The sequence below is a fragment of the Oncorhynchus kisutch genome, linkage group LG5 (genome assembly GCF_002021735.2).
Source record: "Oncorhynchus kisutch isolate 150728-3 linkage group LG5, Okis_V2, whole genome shotgun sequence".
Classification (NCBI taxonomy): Eukaryota; Metazoa; Chordata; class Actinopteri; order Salmoniformes; family Salmonidae; genus Oncorhynchus; species Oncorhynchus kisutch.
The window spans coordinates 14,391,592-14,414,164 of NC_034178.2; the positions used below are offsets into that span (position 1 = coordinate 14,391,592).

The 22,573-nt window shown below is 43.6% G+C and overlaps 1 protein-coding gene across 1 annotated transcript in view; it reads right to left on the minus strand.

Annotated features, from left to right (window-relative positions):
* Nucleotides 1–3,641: 3,641 nt before the first annotated feature.
* LOC109890448 (parathyroid hormone 2 receptor-like) overlaps nt 3,642–22,573 on the minus strand; it is a 44,947-nt gene continuing 26,015 nt past the window's right edge. Inside the window, exons 7-13 of the mRNA XM_031824552.1 lie at nt 18,581–18,734; nt 18,266–18,326; nt 17,772–17,838; nt 13,984–14,078; nt 11,703–11,841; nt 5,244–5,285; nt 3,642–4,254 (exon numbers count right to left, since the gene is read on the minus strand). Coding sequence (XP_031680412.1) covers nt 3,877–4,254; nt 5,244–5,285; nt 11,703–11,841; nt 13,984–14,078; nt 17,772–17,838; nt 18,266–18,326; nt 18,581–18,734 — 936 coding nt within the window. The 3' untranslated portion in view covers nt 3,642–3,876. The remainder of the gene's footprint in view (nt 4,255–5,243; nt 5,286–11,702; nt 11,842–13,983; nt 14,079–17,771; nt 17,839–18,265; nt 18,327–18,580; nt 18,735–22,573) is intronic.

Genomic DNA, 22,573 nt, shown 5'->3' on the forward strand with positions numbered 1-22,573 from the left:
CCAGAGGTCACAATGTCCTTAGTAGTTGTAGTAGGCTTCTTTGTCTCAGTGTTTGTTAGACTGGATCCTTCAGATGTACCACAATGGTGATGATAGGGAAATGTTCTTCTTTCATCTTCAGTCGAGATTCCTAGACTATTTTACATATACAGCTGCAGACTGTGAATGTCTAGTCTTCACCTTCACTCGTCGAGAGTTTGAGGGTCCATTTTGAGGGTCCATTTTCTGGTCTCAATGGTTTATTATTCAGGGTACAGCTAGGACCACTTTACACTGGCAGCCACCCGGCATGTTTTGGTCTCTAGAGATTTTCTTCTTCACTCGTGTTGAGAGTTTCTAACCATTTCGTAACATTCAGAAAACCGTCCCACTTCCCCCCCTTCCTCTCTGGTGGGAGAGGGTGGGGGCTCTCTTTGATCCTCACCCAGGAGGGAAAGTCATGGCATTTGTCATAACCTGTTATAATATGGTCATAACACTGTCATGACACAAATTTAGTCTTGTGACATATATTGCATTATTTTATGGCTAGTTATGACACCTATACAAGAGTATCAAAACCCACAAAAACTTACCACACGAGGCAAAACATTCCATTACACCATAGCCTACGTGTCAACAGTATGTTTATTATATATATTTTTTTTTTCAATTGACCATATTAAATTATCATTGTAATTGCCCACACATTGATGTCAGACATGCACCTACCCCAATGCTCTGTTGCTGAGGACTAGGATAAATGCAGGAGCAGATTTCAAGAGCAGGACAAGACACCCTGTTTTTGACAGATGACTGATATAAGGTCATGTACGTGATAGACCTATCTGGCTTACATGATTATGATGGCGTTAACAGCGTTATAAAGTGACTCAGGATGCTCACAATGCTTCATAACAGTGTCATAAAGTGTATTTTCTACAAGTTATTTAAAATATGAAAATTCATTAAAACAACAGCAAAGGATTTAAGACACAAAGTTTCAAATGAAAGGAAACTTCTTGGCAGAGAAAAAAAGATTTAGAATATATGTAGGATTTGACCAGCCATAAAATAACACAATATATGTCACTAAAGGTGTAAATATGGGTCATGACAGTATTATGAAATATTATGACATGGTTATGACACTGGGTGTCAGGTAAAGTGATACCGAAAAGTGTGTTCCTGGTATTTGGTTAAAGGGGCAATCTGGTATTCAAACGACAACAAAGCAGTTACTGCCCACCACTTTTTTTGGTAAGCTGAGGGATGGAACTGGGGCAAATGTAAAGATGGGGCTATTAATGAATTCTAAAGCAACCAAAACACATGGGCATTTTTATTTTACAGGTATCCTACTTCACTACAGTACTACCACAAACTAGCCAATAAACATGTTCAAATAAACTGTGGCTGAAACCACATGCCATTTGTAAAATAGATTTTTCTGTTGCTGAGAGAGAGAGAGAGAGAGAGAGAGAGAGAGAGAGAGAGGTCAAGGTTAAAGTAAAATGCCAGACATATTACCACTAGCTGTGCCGTGTGAAATTCCACATGCTTATTTGACGAGTTTCCTCTGTGAAGCAACCAGGTATATACTGTATATACTTTGGTTGTCAGTAGTCACCCAGGTGTTCCATTTAATACCAAATTGGCATTTGCAGGGATTGTGCCTTTTCTGTCAAATCGCACACTGCTTTGTTGAATCCACTCTGTATTCTGATTCATAGTCATTAACTATTACTCATACAGGAAACCAAAGCGACCAGAGTGTTACTGGCTGGAATTGGCTGAGCAGTAATGAATGCATTTTCTAGATAAAGGACATTAATTGGTCCATATAGAATGTGTCCAAAATGGCACCCTATTCCCAATATAGTGTACTACATTTGGCCAGAGCTCTGTTGGTCCCTGGTCAAAGTAGTGCACTGTAAAGGGAATAGGGTGCCATGTGGGGCTCAGATGTAGTGTACTGAAGAAATGACAGGGCAGGAGCACAACTAATGGGGTTCTATTAATACAGACATAGAACATGGATATGGTCGGTACTACACACATGGGTTTGAAGTAGGGTCTTTAACCTGGCAAGGGGATAAAATCTCTAATGGCCTAGCTTACATCATAGCCTGATCTTACATTACCGTAAGTTGATTATATGTTATATGATCACGGAATGTGATCGATTTGGTTAATGTGCATTATGCAATCAAGTGTTTTATTATGTACAATTCATTTTTGGCTCTGCTATCCTGTGAACTGTAACTAGGCCACTAAGGAACATTCAATGTCGTCTTGGTAAGTAATTCCAGTGTATAGTTGGCCATGCATTTTCGGTTATTGTCCTGCTGAAAGGTGGATTGGTCTCCCAGTGTCTGTTGGAAAGTAGACTGTACCTGGTTTTCCTCTAGGACTTTGCCTGTGCTTAGCTCTATTACTTTTCTTTTTATCCAAGAAAATTCCCTAGTCCTTGACAATGATAAGCATGCACATAACATGATGCAGCCACCATGCTTGAAAATATGAAGAGTGGTACTCTAATGTGTTATGTTGGATTTGCCCCAAACATAATGCTTTGTGTTCAGGACAAAAAGTAAATTTCTTTGCAATATTACTTGCCTTATTGCAAATGGGATGCATGTTTTGGAATATTTGTATTCTGTATAGGCTTCCTTTAATTCGTCATTTAGGACCGGCAGGTAACTGAAAGGTTGCTAGATTGAATCTCCGAGCTGACAAAGGTTCAAATCTGTCGTTCTGCCCCTGAACAAGGCAGTTAACCCACTGTTCCTAGGCCGTCATTGTAAATAAGAATTTGTTCTTAACTGACTTGCCCAGTTAAATAAAGGTTCAATTATTATTATTAATTTTTAAACTCTACCTGGTTTAAAATCACCATTGGCCTCATGGTGAAATGCCGGAGCCGTTTCCTTCCTCTCAGTCAGGAGTTAGGAAGGACGCCTGTATCTTTGTAGTGACTGGGAGTATTGATACACCATCCAAAGTGTAATGAATAACATCACCATGCTCAAAGGGATATTTAGTGTCTGCTTTTTTTCTTCTACCCATCGGTGCCTTTCTTTGCGAGGCATTGGAAAACCTACCTTGTCCTTGTTGAATCTGTGCATGAAATTCACTGCTCAACTGAGGGACCATACAGATAATTGAATTTGTGTGGTACAGAAATGGGATAGTCATGGAACTTATTATTTTACTCCTGAACTTATTTTGGCTTGCCATAACAAAGGGGTTGAATACTTATTGACTCAAGACATTTCAGCTTTTTCATTTGTATTAATTTGTAAAAATGTCTAAAAACATAATTCCACTGACATTATGGGGTATTGTGTGTAGATCAGTGACACAATCTAAATAGAATCCATTTAAAATTCAGGTTGTAATACAACAAAATGTGGAAAAGGTCAAGGGGTGTGAATACTTTCTGAAGGCACTGTAATTGTCTTCAGCATGACAAATGACAGAGACACAAACTCGTCTGTAGCTGCAGCACCAGTCCATATTTAGCCACAGACCTGACTGATTGTCTAGCCACCACTCGAAGTGACAAATAACAGTCCATGAAAAAAAAATAATAATAACTGCAATTCTTAAGCGCTAGCTGGCGTAAGACAAGGATATGGTGATATACAGTATCCCCAAAACATCAAAGATATTGGAGTCTGGTCTAGTGGTCTAGTGTTAAGGCTGCCAACTCCGAACCACGTATTCCCTTGACGATGCGAATTCGAGTTCAGAGTTCAGTCTCAGCCACTTTCTGTTTGTGACCCTAATTCCTGTGTATCTCCCGCTCTACCTTCCCTCTGTCCTGTCATTCAAAAAATATAAAAAACATAATTGTTGTCAGCTGTACATTCCCACTTTCCCTCTACTCTCTCTCTACAGTGTCTCCTCCAAGTCCTCTCCTATGCTGGTGGTATTCACCACAGGTAAGGACTCTCGGAGGGAGATGTCGTCCACCTGCTTGGCTCTCTCGTCTGGCTCCTCTAGGATGGATGGGGGCAGGCTTTCCACCTCAGAGTTGCTGAACACATAGCCGGGCAAGGTGGTGTGGGTGCTGACGCTGTGCCTGGCTTGGCTGCTGCGGTACACGTGGCTGGAGAAGAGAGAGGAGGTGCCCGAGATCACGGCCAGCGGCTGGGGCTGACTGGTAGTGGTCTGGTTGAGGCCGTACCGGTAGTTGGCACATGCCGCCGGTCCCTTCCCGTCGAACTCCAGGTTCCAGCGGGTCCAGGTCTTCTTGATCTCTGCCTGGACCTGAAGAGAACAAGAGGATTGTGTGGGTCAGGTTATAGTATAGTATGGGTCGTGGTATTGTGTGGGTCATGATATGGGTCAGGATTTTGTATGGTAGCCTATAGTACCAGTCAGGGCAGAAACTTATTTGGGGAGTTCAGACAACTTTTAGAAGGGACACAATGTTAGCACCTTTATCGCGAAACCTTTGTTGATGTAACAATACAAGAGCGCCTCCGACCATTCTCAACGAAATGACTCGCCGCAAACAAGAAAAACAGAGTAGTGAATTCAAATGTTGTTTTGACCGACTGACATTCACAAAGAAATTTGTTGACAACACAACACAAGAGACTTGAATACATATTATTGCCAATGCCAAAGTTCCTATTGTGTTGTGGTGCCCACAAATGTCCTATTCGCTTTCACTGGGCTTTTTCAGAGGTTTTAAAAGCTTTCAGAAATAAACAGCCCAACCCAGAAGCGTCAATTATCACTTAGCAACGAACATATGAGAGTAGGGGTGCTCTCGGAACATTACGTTCTAAATGACCAAACTCTCTAAATATTGTATATGGGACTAATAAATGTGGAAATTATTGGGGGAAAAGTAGCACTTTATTTTACAGTAGCTACCTTTTTTACAGTGGTATTTACCTGGCATTGACCAGCAAGTAATGCGGTAGTAACAATGGGTATTTTCTGGTAGCCTACTTACTTACAATACCCACAAACAGGGTTTGAAGTATCACTGATGGGTACAATGTGTACGCACAGTATGAATCTTCTATTGTTCTAATAAATTACATCAATAAGTTCCATTAGTTCTAATAACATCTTCCCCCCCTCTCATTATGGTTAGTTCCTAGAACACTTATAAAAATGGGCAACAAATGAGCACGTGACTTTGGTTCAATTAGAGAGTCCAGCATGATAGATTCTTGAAAGCAGCAGCTCTAGAGTGGAGAAGACCTTAAACCTTCTGGCCGGGTCTGGTGAACAGTACTCACCTCTCCATTGCAGTAGCAGTAGATAATGGACACAAAGAAACCCTACGAAGAGATGAAAGCGACTAAGGTTAGAGGCATGTGTTGAAAGCTCAAATTCCCGCTGACAGTATGAATGATGTGACATTCTCTACAAATGAGAGGTGTCCATGACCTTCGGAGAATAATATCGACATGATGGTCTCAGGAAAGAGAGCTCTTAAAGAAAAACACACAATGGATTGTGTATTTTTTTTCAAAAGTAGTGTAATGTTAAGATAAAAGCATGTCCCACGACATCAGTTGTGTTGTGTATATCCAGCTATACACTTCAATCCCAAATGAATGGAAAAGATGAGCACCATTTACATTCCTGGTTTTATCTGGTGCTCATCCTTTCATTCATTTATTCATAGCTGGATTTGCACATGTCATGAGATGTGGTTTCATCTTGACATAAGACTACATTAGAGGTCAAAAAACATCTGAAATGCTCAAATTCTCACATTTAAAATCGTATCAATATTTTTTTTTAAACAAATAATTTACTATTTGAATTTGATTTCATTCCGTTTTTTTTCTGTGAGCTCAATGCGCATTTTCTCATTTTCCTCACTGTAGTTTCTCGAATAGAGGTAAATCAGATCAAGCCCTAACTGTGCAATGTAGCAGGGAGTTGTAGTTTACAACAGCCCAATATTCAACATAGTTTAGAGCAGAAAAAGTGGTCACTACAATGACCATAATCCATTGTGCGCCTACTTGTCCAGAGACTGAGAGAAGAGAGAAGAATGCACAATCAAGAGGGATGGAGCAGTTGCTTCGCGAGGTATCTCTACCTGAAAATACATGATCGATAGTGTTCAGCATTCATAAAAGTATTTTTTAAAATAATTTAACCGATTTGACCTCAAAAAGCACTAATTGCTCAGCACTTTTGCTTTCTACAGTTTTAAATCTATTAGCAATGGGCAATACTGTGCATTCGGAAAGTGTTCAGACCTCTTGAATTTAAGTTACTGCCGTATTCTAAAATTGATTACATTGCTTTTTTTCCCCCTCATCAAGCTACACACAATACCCCATAATGACAAAGCAAAAACAGGTTTAGACATTTTAGCAAATGTATAACATTTAAAATAAAATAAATATAACATTTGCATAAGTATTCAGACCCTTTACTCAGTACTTTGTCGAAGCACCTTTTGCAGTTATTACAGCCTCGAGTTTTCTTGGGTATGACTCTACAAGCTTGGCAAACCTGTATTTCGGGAGTTTCTCCCATTCTAATCTGCAAATCCTCAAGCTCTGTCAAGTTGGATGGGGAGCATTGCTGCAGAGCTAGGTTTAAATCCAGGCTCTGGCTGGGCCACTCAAGAACATTCAGAGACTTGTCCCGAAGTCACTCCTGCGTTCATCTTTCCCTCGATCCTGACTAGTGTCCCAGTCCCTGACCCTGAAAAATCTCCACAGCATGAGTCACATGCGCCGAATACAACAGGTGTAGACCTTACAGTGAAATGCTTACTTACAAGCTCTTAAACAACAATGTAGTAAAGAAAAGTGTTAAGTAAAAAATATAAAAGTAACAAGTAATTAAAAGAGCACCAGTAAAATAACAATACCGAGGCTATGTACTGGGAGTACCAGCACAGAGTCTGGGTAGCCATTTGATTAGCTGTTCAGGAGTCTTATGGCTTTGGGGTAGAAGCTGTTAAGAAGCCTTTTGGACCTAGACATTGCACTCCGGTACCGCTTGCCATGCGGTAGCAGAGAGAACAGTCTATGACTAGGGTGGCTGGAGTCTGACAATTCTTAGCAGTTGCCATATCAGGCAGTGATTGCAACCCGTCAGAATGCTCTCGATGGTGTAGCTGCAACTTTGAGGATCTGAGGACCCATGGCAAATCTTTTCAGTCTCCTGGGGGGGAATAGGCTTTGTCGTGCCCTCTTCACGACTGTCTTGGTGTATTTGGACAACAAGGAACTTGAGGCTCTCAAAGTTGCCTGTCGGTGAGAATGGGGGCGTGCTTGGTCCTCCTTTTCCTGTAGTCCACAATCATCTCCTTTGTCTTGATCATGCTGAGGGAGAGGCTGTTATCCTGGCATCACACTGCCAGGTCTATGACCTCCTCCCTATAGGCTGTCTCATTGTTGTTGGTGTGTCGTCAGCAAACTTAATGATGGTGTTGGAGTCGTGCTTGGCCATGCAGTCATGGGTGAACAGGGAGTACAGGAGGGGACTGTATCTGCCACACTGATCCCCTTTATTGAGGATCAGTGTGGCAGATGTGTTGTTACCTACCTTTACCACCTGGGGGCGGCCCGACAGGAAGTCCAGGATTCAGTTGCAGAGGGAGGTGTTTAGTCCCATTGTCCTTAGTTTAGTGATGAGCTTTGAGGGCACTATGGTGTTGAACGCTGAGCTGTTGTCAATGAATAGCATTCTCACATAGGTGTTCCTTTTGTCCAGGTGGGAAAGGGCAGTGTGGAGTGCAATCTGTGGATCTGTTTGGGAGGTATGCAATTTGGAGTAGGTCTAGGGTTCCTGGGATAATGGTGTTGATATGAGCCAGCCTTTCAAAGCACTTCATGGCTTTGATACAGACGTGAGCGCTACTCATTTGGGCAGGTTACCTTAGTGTTCTTGGGCAGAAGGGACTATTGAGGTCTGCTTGAAAAATGTTGGTATTATAGACTCAGGTCAGGGACAGGTTGAAAGTGTCAGTGAAGACACTTGCCAGTTTGTCAGTGCATGCTCGGAGTACACATCCTGGTAATCCTTCTGGCCCTGCTGCCTTGTGAATATTGACCTGTTTAAAGGTCTTACTCACATCGACTACGGAGAACGTGATCACACAGTCGCCTGGAACAGCTGATGCTCTCATGCATGTTTCAGTGTTACTTGCCTCGAAGCGAGCATAGAAGTAATTTAGCTCGTCTGGTAGGCTTGTATCACTGGACAGCTCGTGGCTGTGCTTCCCTTTGTAGTCTGTAATAGTTTGCAAATCCTGCCACATCCGATGAGCATCGGAGCCGGTGTAGTACGATTCAATCTTGATCCTGTATTGATGCTGTTGTGTCTTTGGCTTTGCCGGATTAAGTGATATGACATGCTATTCTAAAAAAGTATTTCTCTGTAAATGTAATTAACTAGAAAGTCGGGGGCACCACAAAATAATGTTTATAGAGCTGTTATCTTCCGAATAAACTCTTAAAGACCTAGTAACCTTTTACATCAGTAGCAGTCATATTTAATCCTCGCCTTATTCAGTCTCATCTGAAAGTTGTAAATTCTTGGTTATCTTCACGAACCCTGGCTAACAAGTCGAATCAGCAATACAAAATTTGGTTTATTTATTTATTTATTAAATACCTAAATCACACAGAATTACATCTACACAGAATGGATCATACATTGATTACAAATTATGTCATAAAGGAAAACGGCCCTAGCGGACGGAACAGGCAGCTGGTTACACAAAGAAAGGGGGTTGGGTTTGAGTGAAAGAGCAGGAAGACTGAGGAGCAAAACGGTTTTGTGTCTCTATCGGGCTGTAGGCAGCTATGCTATCGTAAATACAGTATCTTATGCATTCTAAATAACCGCCCATTTGAAAAAGGAGAATGCAATAAATATTTACTCTGAGCAGCGCTTCGGTAGATTGGTTGACGATAGAAGGCGGGTTGGTCCAGCATGGATCTGGTCCTCTGAAGAATGTCTCTGGTGGTAAACTGGATACGTTGTAGTATCGTTGTGTGTGTTAGACAGATACGTTGTCCGTCCTTTCCTAGCCCACGTTTACAGCGACTGCTAGGAGTTATCACTTCTGGAGTGAATAAGAGTTCAAAGTTCATACCAAGTTGCCATACTTTTAAGCTCATGGTATATTCTGGCTGGTATACTCGAAATTCATCCTTTCCGCGTGTTGACCGTCATCTTCACTTTGAAATTCGATGCTAATTTTGTTAGGTTATTATCTGAGCCCTTTTAACGTAGGACCATCGCCCTAACGTCCTCGGAACAGGAAGTAACATTTTCGTAAAGGGGCTTATATAGGGTTGGGAGAGAGGGCAGTGTTTCATAGTTTACATGGGCGGGGCCACTGAGTTGAACATACAGTGCCTTGCGAAAGTATTCGGCCCCCTTGAACTTTGCGACCTTTTGCCACATTTCAGGCTTCAAACATAAAGATATAAAACTGTATTTTTTTGTGAAGAATCAACAACAAGTGGGACACAATCATGAAGTGGAACGACATTTATTGGATATTTCAAACTTTTTTAACAAATCAAAAACTGAAAAATTGGGCGTGCAAAATTATTCAGCCCCTTTACTTTCAGTGCAGCAAACTCTCTCCAGAAGTTCAGTGAGGATCTCTGAATTATCCAATGTTGACCTAAATGACTAATGATGATAAATACAATCCACCTGTGTATAATCAATTCTCCGTATAAATGCACCTGCACTGTGATAGTCTCAGAGGTCCGTTAAAAGTGCAGAGAGCATCATGAAGAACAAGGAACACATCAGGCAGGTCCGAGATACTGTTGTGAAGAAGTTTAAAGCCGGATTTGGATACAAAAAAATACAGTTTTATATCTTTATGTTTGAAGCCTGAAATGTGGCAAAAGGTCGCAAAGTTCAAGGGGGCCGAATACTTTCGCAAGGCACTGTAGTTCCCTCATGAAAACCATTTCTCTCATTTAGGAGCTAAAATTATATTTCATATTTAAACATTTAAATTGCACAACAATTCCATATGAATCTGATAACTAGAATGTGTAGACTTTCCAATATACAGTTCATGTCATCCTATCATCAGTAATAATGTCTCAGACGCCAACTGATCTGACATCATATTCATTAAGTACCAACACATATTTTCAAATGGTTGGATTACCGAAATATGGTTCAGTTTCCCACCTTTTGATGTTACCAGACTCCATGTTAACAAAGTGATTTTCAATAGTCACATCGGTAGAGTAGAGAGAGGAAAAAGGGGAAAGGTATTTATGAGGGTCATAAACCTCCCCCATCAATTTCCCTGCATTAAAGTCCCCGGTCACTAGGAGAGCTGCTTCTGGATGAGCCGCCTCTGGATGAGCGTTTTCCTGTTTGCTTATGGCCGTATACAGCTCATTGAGTGCGGCCTTAGTGCCAGCATTGGTTTGTGGTGGTAAATAGACAGCTACGAAAAATATAGATAAAAACTCTTGGTAAATAGTGTGGTCTACAGCTTATCATGAGATACTCTACTTCAGGTGAGCAAAACCTCGAGACTTCCTTAGATTTCATGCACCAGCTGTTGTTTACAAATATACATAGACCGTCACCCCCTGTCTTACCAGAGGCGCCTGTTCTATCCTGCCGAGAAAGCGTAAAACCCGCCAGCTATATGTTATCCATGTCGTCGTTCAGCCACGACTCTGTGAAACATAAGATAATACAGTTAATGGAGTAAATCTTTCGCATCCGACTTGTTATTGAAAAAATATTCTTCCAGTACGGGGTAAGTAATCGCTGTCCTGATTTCTAGAAGCTCTTTTCGGTCATAAGAGACGGTGGCAGAAATATTATGTACAAAATAAGTTGCAAATAACGCGAAAAAACACACACAATAGCACAATTGGTTAGGGGACTGTAAAATGGCAGCCATCTCCTCCGGCGCCATTCATGTGAAAGGGATGATGCCGCCACCACCATGCTTCACCGTAAAGATGGTGACAGGTTTCCTCCAGACGTGACGCTTGGCATTCAGGCCAAAGAGTTCAATCTTGGTTTCATCAGACCAGAGAATCTCGTTTCTCATGTCCTTTAAGTGCCTTTTGGCAAACTCCAAGCGGGCTGTCATGAGTGGTTTCCATCTTGCCACTCTACCATTAAAGCCTGATTGGTGGAGTGCTGCAGAAATGGTTGTCCTTCTGGAAGGTTCTCCCATCTCCACAGAGGAATTCTGGAGCTCTGTCAGAGTGACCATTTGGTTCTTGGTCACCTCCCTGACCAAGGCCCTTCTCCCAGTGATTGCTCAATTTGGCCGGGGGCCCAGCTCTAGGAAGAGTCTTGGTGGTTCCAAACTTCATCCATTTAAGAATGATGGAGGCCACTGTGTTCTTGGGGACCTTCAATGCTGCAGACATTTTTTGGTACCCTTCCCCGGATCTGTGCCTTGACACAATCCTCTCTCGTAGCTCTACGAACAATTCCTTCGACCTCAGGGCTTGGTTTATGCTCTGACATGCACAGTCAACTGTGGGAGCCAATATAGACAGATGTGCCTTTCCAAATCATGTCCAATCAATTGAACTTACCACAGGTGGACTCCAATCTAGTTTTAGAAACATCTTAAGGATGATCAATGATCAACAAGATGCACCTGAGCTCAATTTCGAGTCTCATAGCAAAGGATCTGAATACTTATGTAAATGTGTATTTTACATGCAATACAAAGCAGGATCCCCAATTGGGGTGAATGCAAGCACCTGGAAAGAGTTGAAAAAGAGCTCACAGTACATTCGGACCTCCCATCCGACCCCTTTGAACGAGTGTGGCATGCCCACAAACACTATGTAGTGGACCCCGAACACCAGCACCAGCACTAAAGTGGACTTAGCCAGTTTCCTGTGAAAGGGACAGTAGAATACAATACAAAACATTAGGCCAGGGGTGGCAAAATCAATCTCTGGAGGGCTGTGTCTGCCCTCCAGAGTTCCTAATCAAGTTCCTAATCAATGATCAATGAATGATTGATCAATCAAGTACAAGGGATTGAGTTTGACACCCCTGCATTAGGCTGTATGAGAAAGCCTACTGTCCATGTTACGTGTCTGGTAAAGTGCATGAGTTTACGTGTCTGGAAAAGTGCATGCGTTAGGTATCTGGTAAAATGCATGCGTTAGGTGTCTGGTAAAGTGCATGCGGTAGGTGTCTGGTAAAATGCATGCGTTAGGTGTCTGGTAAAGTGCATGCGTTAGGTGTCTGGTAAAATGCATGCGTTAGGTGTCTGGCAAAGTGCATGCGTTAGGTGTCTGGTAAAATTCATGTGCTATGTGTCTGGAAAAGTGCATGCGCTAGGTGTCTGGAAAAGTGCATGCGCTAGGTGTCTGGAAAAGTGCATGCGCTAGGTGTCTGGAAAAGTGCATGCAATGTGTGTCTGGAAAAGTGCATGCGATGTGTGTCTGGAAAAGTACATGTGGTGGTGATGGGGTTTGAGAGGGACAGGATGGAAAAGACATGGGTCAAGCTAAACCACATGCAGCTGGCATCGAGCTAAAATAATTGAACTTCTTGCCAGCCATCTTTATCTGACAGTCCCTTGCAGTGCTTGGGGCTGAAATATATGCCGGTACTCATTTTGGGTGCCGGTATTGTTTACATTTAGGTACAGGAGTTCCGCATCAAGTTTGAGGTAATATTCTATAAGAGGAAGAGGAGCTCAAGCAGTAGAACATTTGAGGTGCCAGTACTCCGCTCCGGTGAGCTCCGGCCCGAGTCAAGCACTGCTCCCTTGAGCACTTTCCAAAAACAATCCCCTCAACAGATTTGTGATACAAATGTCAATAGCCAAGGATGATTACACATTGCAATCTACACGTTAACATTAATATCGAGCCAACCTTTGCATCTAAATTGTTCAAAGATACTCAGCAGTTTAAAAAAAAAAGTTAATAAATCACAGCTAGAGAAAGAGTTAGGTGAAGTAGAATGAGGGAGAGAGCAAGAGGAAAACAGTCTGCATCCCAAATGGCACCCTATTCCCTATATTGTGCACTCCTTTTGACCATAGCCTTATCAGTGACAATCCTATCTACACCTGTGGGAATGGAGCGGGCTCAAGAGACAACCTGGATCTGATGTCGTGTCTGTTTACTAAAGACTGACAGGAGGGTTACCCCCTCAGCCTTCAAGCCTTGGCACAGACCTGCCAACCAACACATTACCCCAGACAGGAGTGGGAATTAAACAAAGACTCAGGCAGCCCTATAGGGATGGCTTCACAGCATGTCAAAATTTGTCTTGCACTTAGAGAAGAGCATGTACAAAACACTGAAGCTGGGACACTGGGCTGTCAACCTCTGCAGTGAACAGAGTAGTCAGGAAGTCCCACAGCATCATCAAGGACCCCACTCACCCCAGCCACGGAATGTTCTCTTCCGAGACGGTTCCTGGCCCAACGCTCTTAACCGCTAGGCTACCTGCCGCCTACAACTGGGTTTAATAGACCAGTGGAGGCTGCTGAGGGGAGGACGTCTCATAATAATGGCTGGAACGGAGTCAATGGAATGGTATCAAACACACCAAACACCTGGCTCAGACTGCATATTAGCGTAAAAATATGTTTTTTTGCCTGACCGTAATGCATTATGGGAGTCATGTTTAATTCATCTTTTCCAATACACATATTAGAAAATAAAAGATGCATTCTCCCATGGCTACGACGCAATACATTTAATAAATCCCAACATTTCAACAGCTTAGCTGCCTTCATCAGGGTTTCAGACACAGATGAACCTGCTTTAAATTCATAACACAGCCTGTATCCTCAGCCTCAGTAAATGATGTGAATGGCTTGTAAACACAAACACATGGATCATGAATATAAAACAAAATGATTCAACTCAAAGGCACATTTGGAATAAGATGTTCATTTAAAAGGCACATTTACTGAAAAGTGGTATTTACAATATCTAATGTTTTTTCATACAAAATCACATAAATGAGATTGACTAAAGCAACAAGGCACTAATGAGACATCAACCCTACCTGCATTGCTTCCGAGTGTCATATCTCCCAGCATTTGTCTCTCTGATTTTTGTGGCCAGCACTCGCACAATATTCACAAACAAAATAAAGTTGAGCTGAAAATCAAAACAAAGCAAGCATGATTCACTGCTCATTGTAGTAGTTCTATCGTTCTGTAGGTGACATGGTCAGATTGTCTCATTGTAGTAGTTCTATCGTTCTGTAGGTGACATGGTCAGATTGTCTCATTGTAGTAGTTCTATCGTTCTTTAGGTGACATGGTCAGATTGTCTCATTGTAGTAGGGCTACCGTTCTGTTAGTGACATGGTCAGATTGTCTCATTGTAGTAGTTCTACCGTTCTGTGGGTGACATGGTCAGATTGTCTCATTGTAGTAGTTCTACCGTTCTGTGGGTGACATGGTCAGATTGTCTCATTGTAGTAGGGCTACCGTTCTGTAGGTGACATGGTCAGATTGTCTCATTGTAGTAGTTCTACCGTTCTGTGGGTGACATGGTCAGATTGTCTCATTGTAGTAGTTCTATCGTTCTGTAGGTGACATGGTCAGATTGTCTCATTGTAGTAGGGTTACCGTTCTGTGGGTGACATGGTCAGATTGTCTCATTGTAGTAGTTCTACCGTTCTGTAGGTGACATGGTCAGATTGTCTCATTGTAGTAGTTCTATCGTTCTGTAGGTGACATGGTCAGATTGTCTCATTGTAGTAGTTCTACCGTTCTGTGGGTGACATGGTCAGATTGTCTCATTGTAGTAGTTCTACCGTTCTGTGGGTGACATGGTCAGATTGTCTCATTGTAGTAGGGCTACCGTTCTGTGGGTGACATGGTCAGATTGTCTCATTGTAGTAGTTCTACCGTTCTGTGGGTGACATGGTCAGATTGTCTCATTGTAGTAGGGCTACCGTTCTGTAGGTGACATGGTCAGATTCTCATTGTAGTAGTTCTACCGTTCTGTGGGTGACATGGTCAGATTGTCTCATTGTAGTAGTTCTACCGTTCTGTGGGTGACATGGTCAGATTGTCTCATTGTAGTAGTTCTACCGTTCTGTGGGTGACATGGTCAGATTGTCTCATTGTAGTAGGGCTACCGTTCTGTGGATGACATGGTCAGATTGTCTCATTGTAGTAGTTCTACCGTTCTGTGGGTGACATGGTCAGATTGTCTCATTGTAGTAGGGCTACCGTTCTGTGGGTGACATGGTCAGATTGTCTCATTGTAGTAGGGCTACCGTTCTGTAGGTGACATGGTCAGATTCTCATTGTAGTTAGGGCTACCGTTCTGTGGGTGACATGGTCAGATTGTCTCATTGTAGTAGTTCTACCGTTCTGTAGGTGACATGGTCAGATTGTCTCATTGTAGTAGTTCTATCGTTCTGTTGGTGACATGGTCAGATTGTCTCATTGTAGTCGTTCTATCGTTCTGTAGGTGACATGGTCAGATTGTCTCATTGTAGTAGTTCTACCGTTCTGTGGGTGACATGGTCAGATTGTCTCATTGTAGTAGTTCTACCGTTCTGTGGGTGACGTGGTCAGATTGTCTCATTGTAGTAGTTCTACCGATCTGTAGGTGACATGGTCAGATTGTCTCATTGTAGTAGTTCTATCGTTCTGTAAGTGACATGGTCAGATTGTCTCATTGCATCAATGTTCCTACGGTCCAAATGTATTGTAATGGGCCAGAACTGACACATGCAGGCATCAAATAACATGAAATCAATGTGAATCTATTACAATTTCACTTATTGCTTTGTCACTTAATAGGTTGGGAAATAGAGTTGCAAAATTCAGATTATTTTCCCCAAATTCCCAGGTTTTCTAGAAATCCTGGTTGGATTATTCCCGAATCAGGATGTAATAAGTGGGAAAACCAGAAACCTCCAACCAGGTTTTTGGGAATACCAGGGATCCCCTATTGAGGAATCAAATATATTCTCTTTTGCAGCATTTCCTCACAGATGAAATATGACAGAGACAACTGAAGGCTTAGCCTGAAGCTGCACTCTGATTCACTCTGGTCCACACAGTCTGACTGTCTGGATCTGCACTGGGTCCCTGAGGAGTAGATGGCCGACAGTCAGTCTGTCCTCTGAAACTCCTCCTATTGAACTTAATCCACTAATAATACTAGAAGGAGAGGCACTATCAGCACATCACTTCAAAGGTCTGACTGACTGCTTTGACATTCTCACTCTCTGGAGTCCGGAGAGAAAGAATAACTGCAGTGCCGGTGGTCTTGCACCTGGCAGTGACACATATTCCTCTCCCCACCGGATACCAGGTTTCAATCCCCACTCCAACCCTTTGTCATTTTGCACTCAATAAAGAAACAAGATTCTGGGCATCGATACACAGCATATCAAATTTGCTCCCTCACCATTGTCTCTAATCATGACATTTCTACCATGATATAATTGAACTTGTATCAAAGGTTTGGATGAGATTACATTTTAATTGAAAGACAGGGCTGTAACCTGTAGTCCACTTTGATTTCATTAGAATAACCGAAGTCCTTGGTCATGTGGCCGGTTAAGAGCAATAGTATTGAAAGGGATGCAAATGTATTTATCTCTGCCGAGACTGAGCTAGTGGTGTCAGTCAGAGTGTTGGTGGCCGAGTAAGAGCACCAGGGAGTCCCTAGTCCACTAGGGAGCAGGAACAGGTACACTGTACACCAGGGAGCCACTAGGGAGCAGGGACAGGTATACTGTACACCAGGGAGTCCCTAGTCCACTAGGGAGCAGGGACAGGTATACTGTACACCAGGGAGTCCCTCGTCCACTAGGGAGCAGGGACAGGTATACTGTACACCAGGGAGTCCCTCGTCCACTAGGGAGCAGGGACAGGTATACTGTACACCAGGGTGTCCCTAGTCCAATAGGGAGCAGGGACAGGTATACTGTACACCAGGGAGTCCCTCGTCCACTAGGGAGCAGGGACAGGTATACTGTACACTAGGGAGCCACTAGGGAGCAGGGACAGGTATACTGTACACCAGGGAGCCACTAGGGAGCAGGGACAGGTATGATGTACACCAGGGAGCCACTAGGGTGCAGGGACAGGTATACTGTACACCAGGGAGCCACTAGGGAGCAGGGACAGGTATGATGTACACCAGGGAGCAGGGACAGGTATACTGTACACCAGGGAGCCACTAGGGAGCAGGGACAGGTATACTGTACACCAGGGAGCCACTAGGGAGCAGGGACAGGTATACTGCACACCAGGGAGTCATTAAGCCACTAGGGAGCAGGGACAGGTATACAACATGGAGCAAGGTGTCACTCCACTCTTCCAAGGGGCAGATTGAAAGCTTCTGGCCAAGAGAAAAGCAGATTAAATCCTCTCTTCGGATTTGAGTTCTTCAATAGTATTATACATAAATATAGTTTGCCTGAGAGCTACAGCAAGTAGTTTATGCATGATAAAAAGCCACCAGATCTTTGTGTGGACCAGCACTAATTTTTTGTATGTCAGCATTTCTTGGCACCTGGCTTCCAACTCTCTTATTTGTCTTTATTTAATTTCTTTATTTTATCTCCTGAAATAAGAACTTCACCCAGAATTTCCAGTTGTGGAGTTGTGCAGAGCAACCGAAGCTATAAGCTTGACCAAAGTTGCTAACACTTGAACATGAATTCAGCTATATTAAGAATAAAACACTTTTTTAAAACCAAGATAGCAGTCAGCAATGTAACCATCTAGTAATGCATGCAAACGACCGGATTCTCGCCTCATTGGCAATGATTGATGAATTGGGGAGAGGCATTATACCGCAATTGAAGCCACTTACACCAATGGCTGTAAGGATGGGAACTTGATAGATCCATTTAATGTTACCAGCACTTAACTCCCAGCATCTGGGGGGGGGGGGGGGAGAGAAGGAAAGAGAAAGAGAGAGAGATTAGAGTACATTTGTACTGCAGGAGTTCCTTACTGCTCTCAAAACAGTGCATGTCGAGGTGCAACAAAAGTGTAGTCTCTCTTGCCCGACTCAGGGCGCTCCGCACACACAGCGGCTGTGAGAAGTGGCAAAGGTGTGCAGCTTCAACAATAAGGCAAGTAGGCCGCTGACTGAATGAGAACAAGAGTTCTGCAACACCTCGGGAGATCCTGTTTCCAAGCCAGATGATTGCGGGGAGCCTAGACAGCCGATGCAGGGAGTTCATCTCAGCAGGCACCTGCATGCTGCCATGGCCTCCTCCACTTAAAGTGTGTTGCTGGAGGTGTATGTGTTACACGGATATGGTAGATGAAGGATGGGGGCGGCGTGTCACTCTCACCCACCGTGCGTCTGCCAGCGTTGCCCGGACAACAGCCCAGGCGGCGACGAAGAGAGCAGGGACACCTGTAATTAGAGAGGACAATGATTGCCTTAAGATCTTCAGTACTCTGAATACATTAAATTGATACTGGCAAGAGCAGTGAGATTCTTGTTTCTTCTTTTAAGATATAAAATGATCCCCACACACCTGCAACATGCAAACTCATATGTCGGAGCGCTTTTCCTATTTTGAATAACAGCTATAGTGGCCGTCAACAACATGAGCGCTGTTGTGATTGGGTGACTGCATGCATTTCTAAGACGGCAGAGCAGCTCACCCCATCCAATCAGGGTAAAGCCCCACAGGTATTTGGTGTTCGAGTAGAAGGCCATGAAGATGAGGCTGTGGAGGTACAGCCCCTCTACCAGGATCCAGTAGTAGTTGGTTGCCAGGAAGTAAATGAAGAGCAACACAGTGATCTTGCATCCAACCTGGTAAAATCAACAGATTGTTAAAAATATCCTGTAGTGCAAAGATCTTTGGTCCAGTGGTAACACTTTTGGCTCCATACACATATGCAGCTCCCTGCCAGTGACAGGGTTCAATCCCTGCATGCCCCCTTCTCACTGTCTCCTCCTCACGTATCTCCCACTCTAATCTATCTGTCGATAAAGCACAAATGAAAAAAAGTGATTGTTAGTCCCACGAGCTGATCCGCACAGAATGCTTTGTGACCACAAAACAGATTGAAGTATTAGTCATAGTAGGGATATCAGATGTGTTGGTGCAAACAGCAGTTTTTTATTTTTTTTTATCTATGCACAAATCGTCCCGTTTGTCATGATTTACCTTCTGAGGGAATAGTATTTTTTTTCTCTAGAAATGCAAACTAGATAGTTAACTAAATAGTATGTTTTTCTAGGAATAAAAATTAAAAACCTTTGAATGTTATTCTCTTTCCCTCTGTCGTGATGGAGATATTTGTGTAGAGGAAATTGCCGCCTGCCTGGGGATATCCTGACAGAGGAAAAACTGGAACAACAAGATGGCGCCGACAGAGATGGTCGCCTCGCTTCGAGTCCTATTTAGTTTTTTTTATGTATTATTTCTTACATTGTTGCCCCAGGAAATCTTAAGTCTTATTACATACAGCCGGGAAGAACTATTGGATATAAAAGCGACGTCAACTGACCAACATTATGACCAGGAATACGACTTTCCCGAAGCGGATCCTCTGGACCAACACTCAGGACAATGAATTTAATCCCAGAAGCCGAGCCAAAACAACGGCACCACAGAAGGGGCAGACTGAGCGGCCTCCTGGTCAGGCTCCGTAGACGTGCACATCGCCCACTGCTCCCAAGTATACTACTCGCCAATGTCCAGTCTCTAGGCAACAAGGTAGATGAAATTTGAGCAAGGGTTGTCTTCCAGAGAGACATCAGAGATTGTAACATCCTCTGTTTCATGGAAACATGGCTCTCTCAGGATGTTTTTGGAATCAGTTCAGCCACCGGGCTTCTCCATGCATCGCGCCGATAGAGAAGAGGAAGGGCGGGGGTGTATGCTTCATGATTAATGACTTGTGTAATCAGAACATACAGGAAGTCCTTCTGCTCACCCGACCTAGAATTCCTTACAATCAAAAGTGCCGGCCATATTATCTCCCAAGAGAATTCTGGTCAGTTATCGTCACAGTGGTGTACATTCCCCCTCAAGCAGACACCAAGACTGCCCTCAAGGAACTTCACTGGACTCTATGTAAACTGGAAACTATATATCCTGAGGCTGCATTTACTGTAGCTGGGGATATTAACAAAGCAAATTTGAGAACAAGGCAACCTAAATTCTATCAGCATATTGACTGCACTACGCGCGGGTGTAATACACTCGGTCACTGCTACTCTAACTTCCGAGATGCATACAAAGCCCTCCCCCGCCCTTCCTTTGGCAAATCCGACCACGACGACATCTTGCTCCTACCGTCTTATAGGCAGAAACTCAAAACAGGATGTACCAGTGACTAGAACCATTCAACGCTGGTCTGACCAATCGGAATCCAACTTTCAAGATTGTTTTGATCACGTGGACTGGGATATGTTCCGGTCAGTCTCAGATAACATCGATCTATACGCTGACTCGGTGAGTGAGTTTAAAGAAGTGCATTGGAGATGTATCCACTGTGACTATTAAAACCTACCCTAACCAGAAACCATGAATGGGTGGCAGCATTCGCGCAAATCTGAAAGCGCGAACCACTGCATTTAACCATGGAAAGAGGTCTGGGAATATGGCTGAATATAAACAGTGTAGTTATCCCCTCCGCAAGGCAATCAAAATGCCGGTTCAGGGACAAAGTGGGGCCGCAATTCAGTGGCTCAGACACAAGCCGTATGTGGCAGGGTCTACAGGAAATAACAGACTACAAAAAGAAAACTAGCCATGTCACGGACGTCAAGCTTCCAGACAAACTAAACACCTTCTTTGCCCACGGAGGATAAAACAGTGCCACCGTCACGGCCCACTAACAAGGACTGTACCCCCCCCCCCTCTCCTTCTCCATGACCGACGTGAGTAAAACATTTAAATGTGTTAACCCTCACAAGGCTGCCGGCCCAGATGGCATCCCTAGCCGCGTCCTCAGAGCATGCGCGTACCAGCTGGCTGGTGTGTTTACGGACATATTCAATCGCTCCCTATCCCAGTTTGCAGTCCCCACATGCTTCAAGATGGCCACCATTGTTCCTGTACCCAAGAAGGCAAAGATAACTGAACTAAATTACAACCACTCCGTAGCAGTCACCTCTGTCATCATGAAGTGCTTTGAGAGTCAAGGATTATATCACCTTCACCTTACCGGCCACCGTAGACCCACTTCAGTTTGCATACCGCCACAACAAGTCCACAGACGATGCAATCACCATCACACTGCCCTATCCCACCTGGACAAGAGGAATACCTACAGTATGTAAGAATGCTGTTCATTGACTACAGCTCAGCATTCAACATCACAGGACCCTCCAAGCTCATCATCAAGCTGGAGGCCCTGGGTCTCAACCCCACCATGTGTAATTGGGTCCTGGACTTTCTGACGGGCCGTCCACAGGTGGTGAAGGCAGGAAACAACATCTACACTTCGCTGACCCTCAACACTGGGGCCCCACAAGGGTGCGAGCTTAGCCCCCTCCTGTTCTCCCTGTTCACCCACAACTGTGTGGCCATGCATGCTTCTAACTCAATCATCAAGTTTGCAGACAACACAACAGTAGTGGGCTTGATTACCAATAACAACAAGACAGCCTATAGGGAGGAGGTGAGGGCCCTTGGAGTGTGGTGCTAGGAAAATAACCTCTCACTCAACATAACAAAGGAGATTATCATGGACTTCAGGAAATAGCAGAGGGAGCACCCCCCATCCACATCGAAGGGACAGCAGTTGAGAAGGTGGAAAGTTAAGTTCACCAAAAACCCTGACAAAACTTTTACAGATGCACAATCGAGAGCATCCTGTCAGGCTGTATCACAGCCTGGTATGGCAACTGCACCTCCCTCAATGGCATTGCCGCCGTAAGGTCATCAACATTATCAAAGACGTTGGTTACGTGTGGCAGCGGTAGTGCTGCAATCGACCATGATGGCATAGGAGTGACATGGGTTTGAATCCCCACCTCAGCCACTTTCCTCCCTTCACAAGCTATACATCCACAGTAGATCTACATAACAATAAAGAGAAAAATACAGAAAAGCTCTCTAGGCCTGTCTGAATACCCCTACCTGCGTTCTAAGTAGTACTCTGACTGGGTATGCAAAAACAAAGATTTACAGCATGTGACACTTCTAAAAATGTATGCTGTAAACACCAGGATGTCATATATCTAGGATACATTCGCTAGGATGAATTCACTGCACACTGAAGAGAATGGTCTTTCCAGACCATGTTTGACTACAGCTGATAACCAGAGTACCAAAATGAACAAATGGCGGAAAAAAACACAATTGACTATCGCCCTGAGGCACTCACACCTGCCATTATGAAGTGCAGTCTAGTTAAGGAACACATATCACCTATAACTTAACAGACACCCTAGACCCACCGCAATTTGCATACCGCCCCAATAGATCCATGGATGACGCAATCGTCTGCACACTGCCCTCAGCCATCTGGACAAGAGGAATACCTATGTAAGAATACTGTTCATTGACAACAGCTCAGCATTCAACACCATAGTACCCTCCAAGCTAATCATAAAGATTGGGGCCCTGGGTCTGAACCCTGTGTAATTGGATCCTAGACGTCCTGACGTTAGGACACAACACCTCCACCACATTG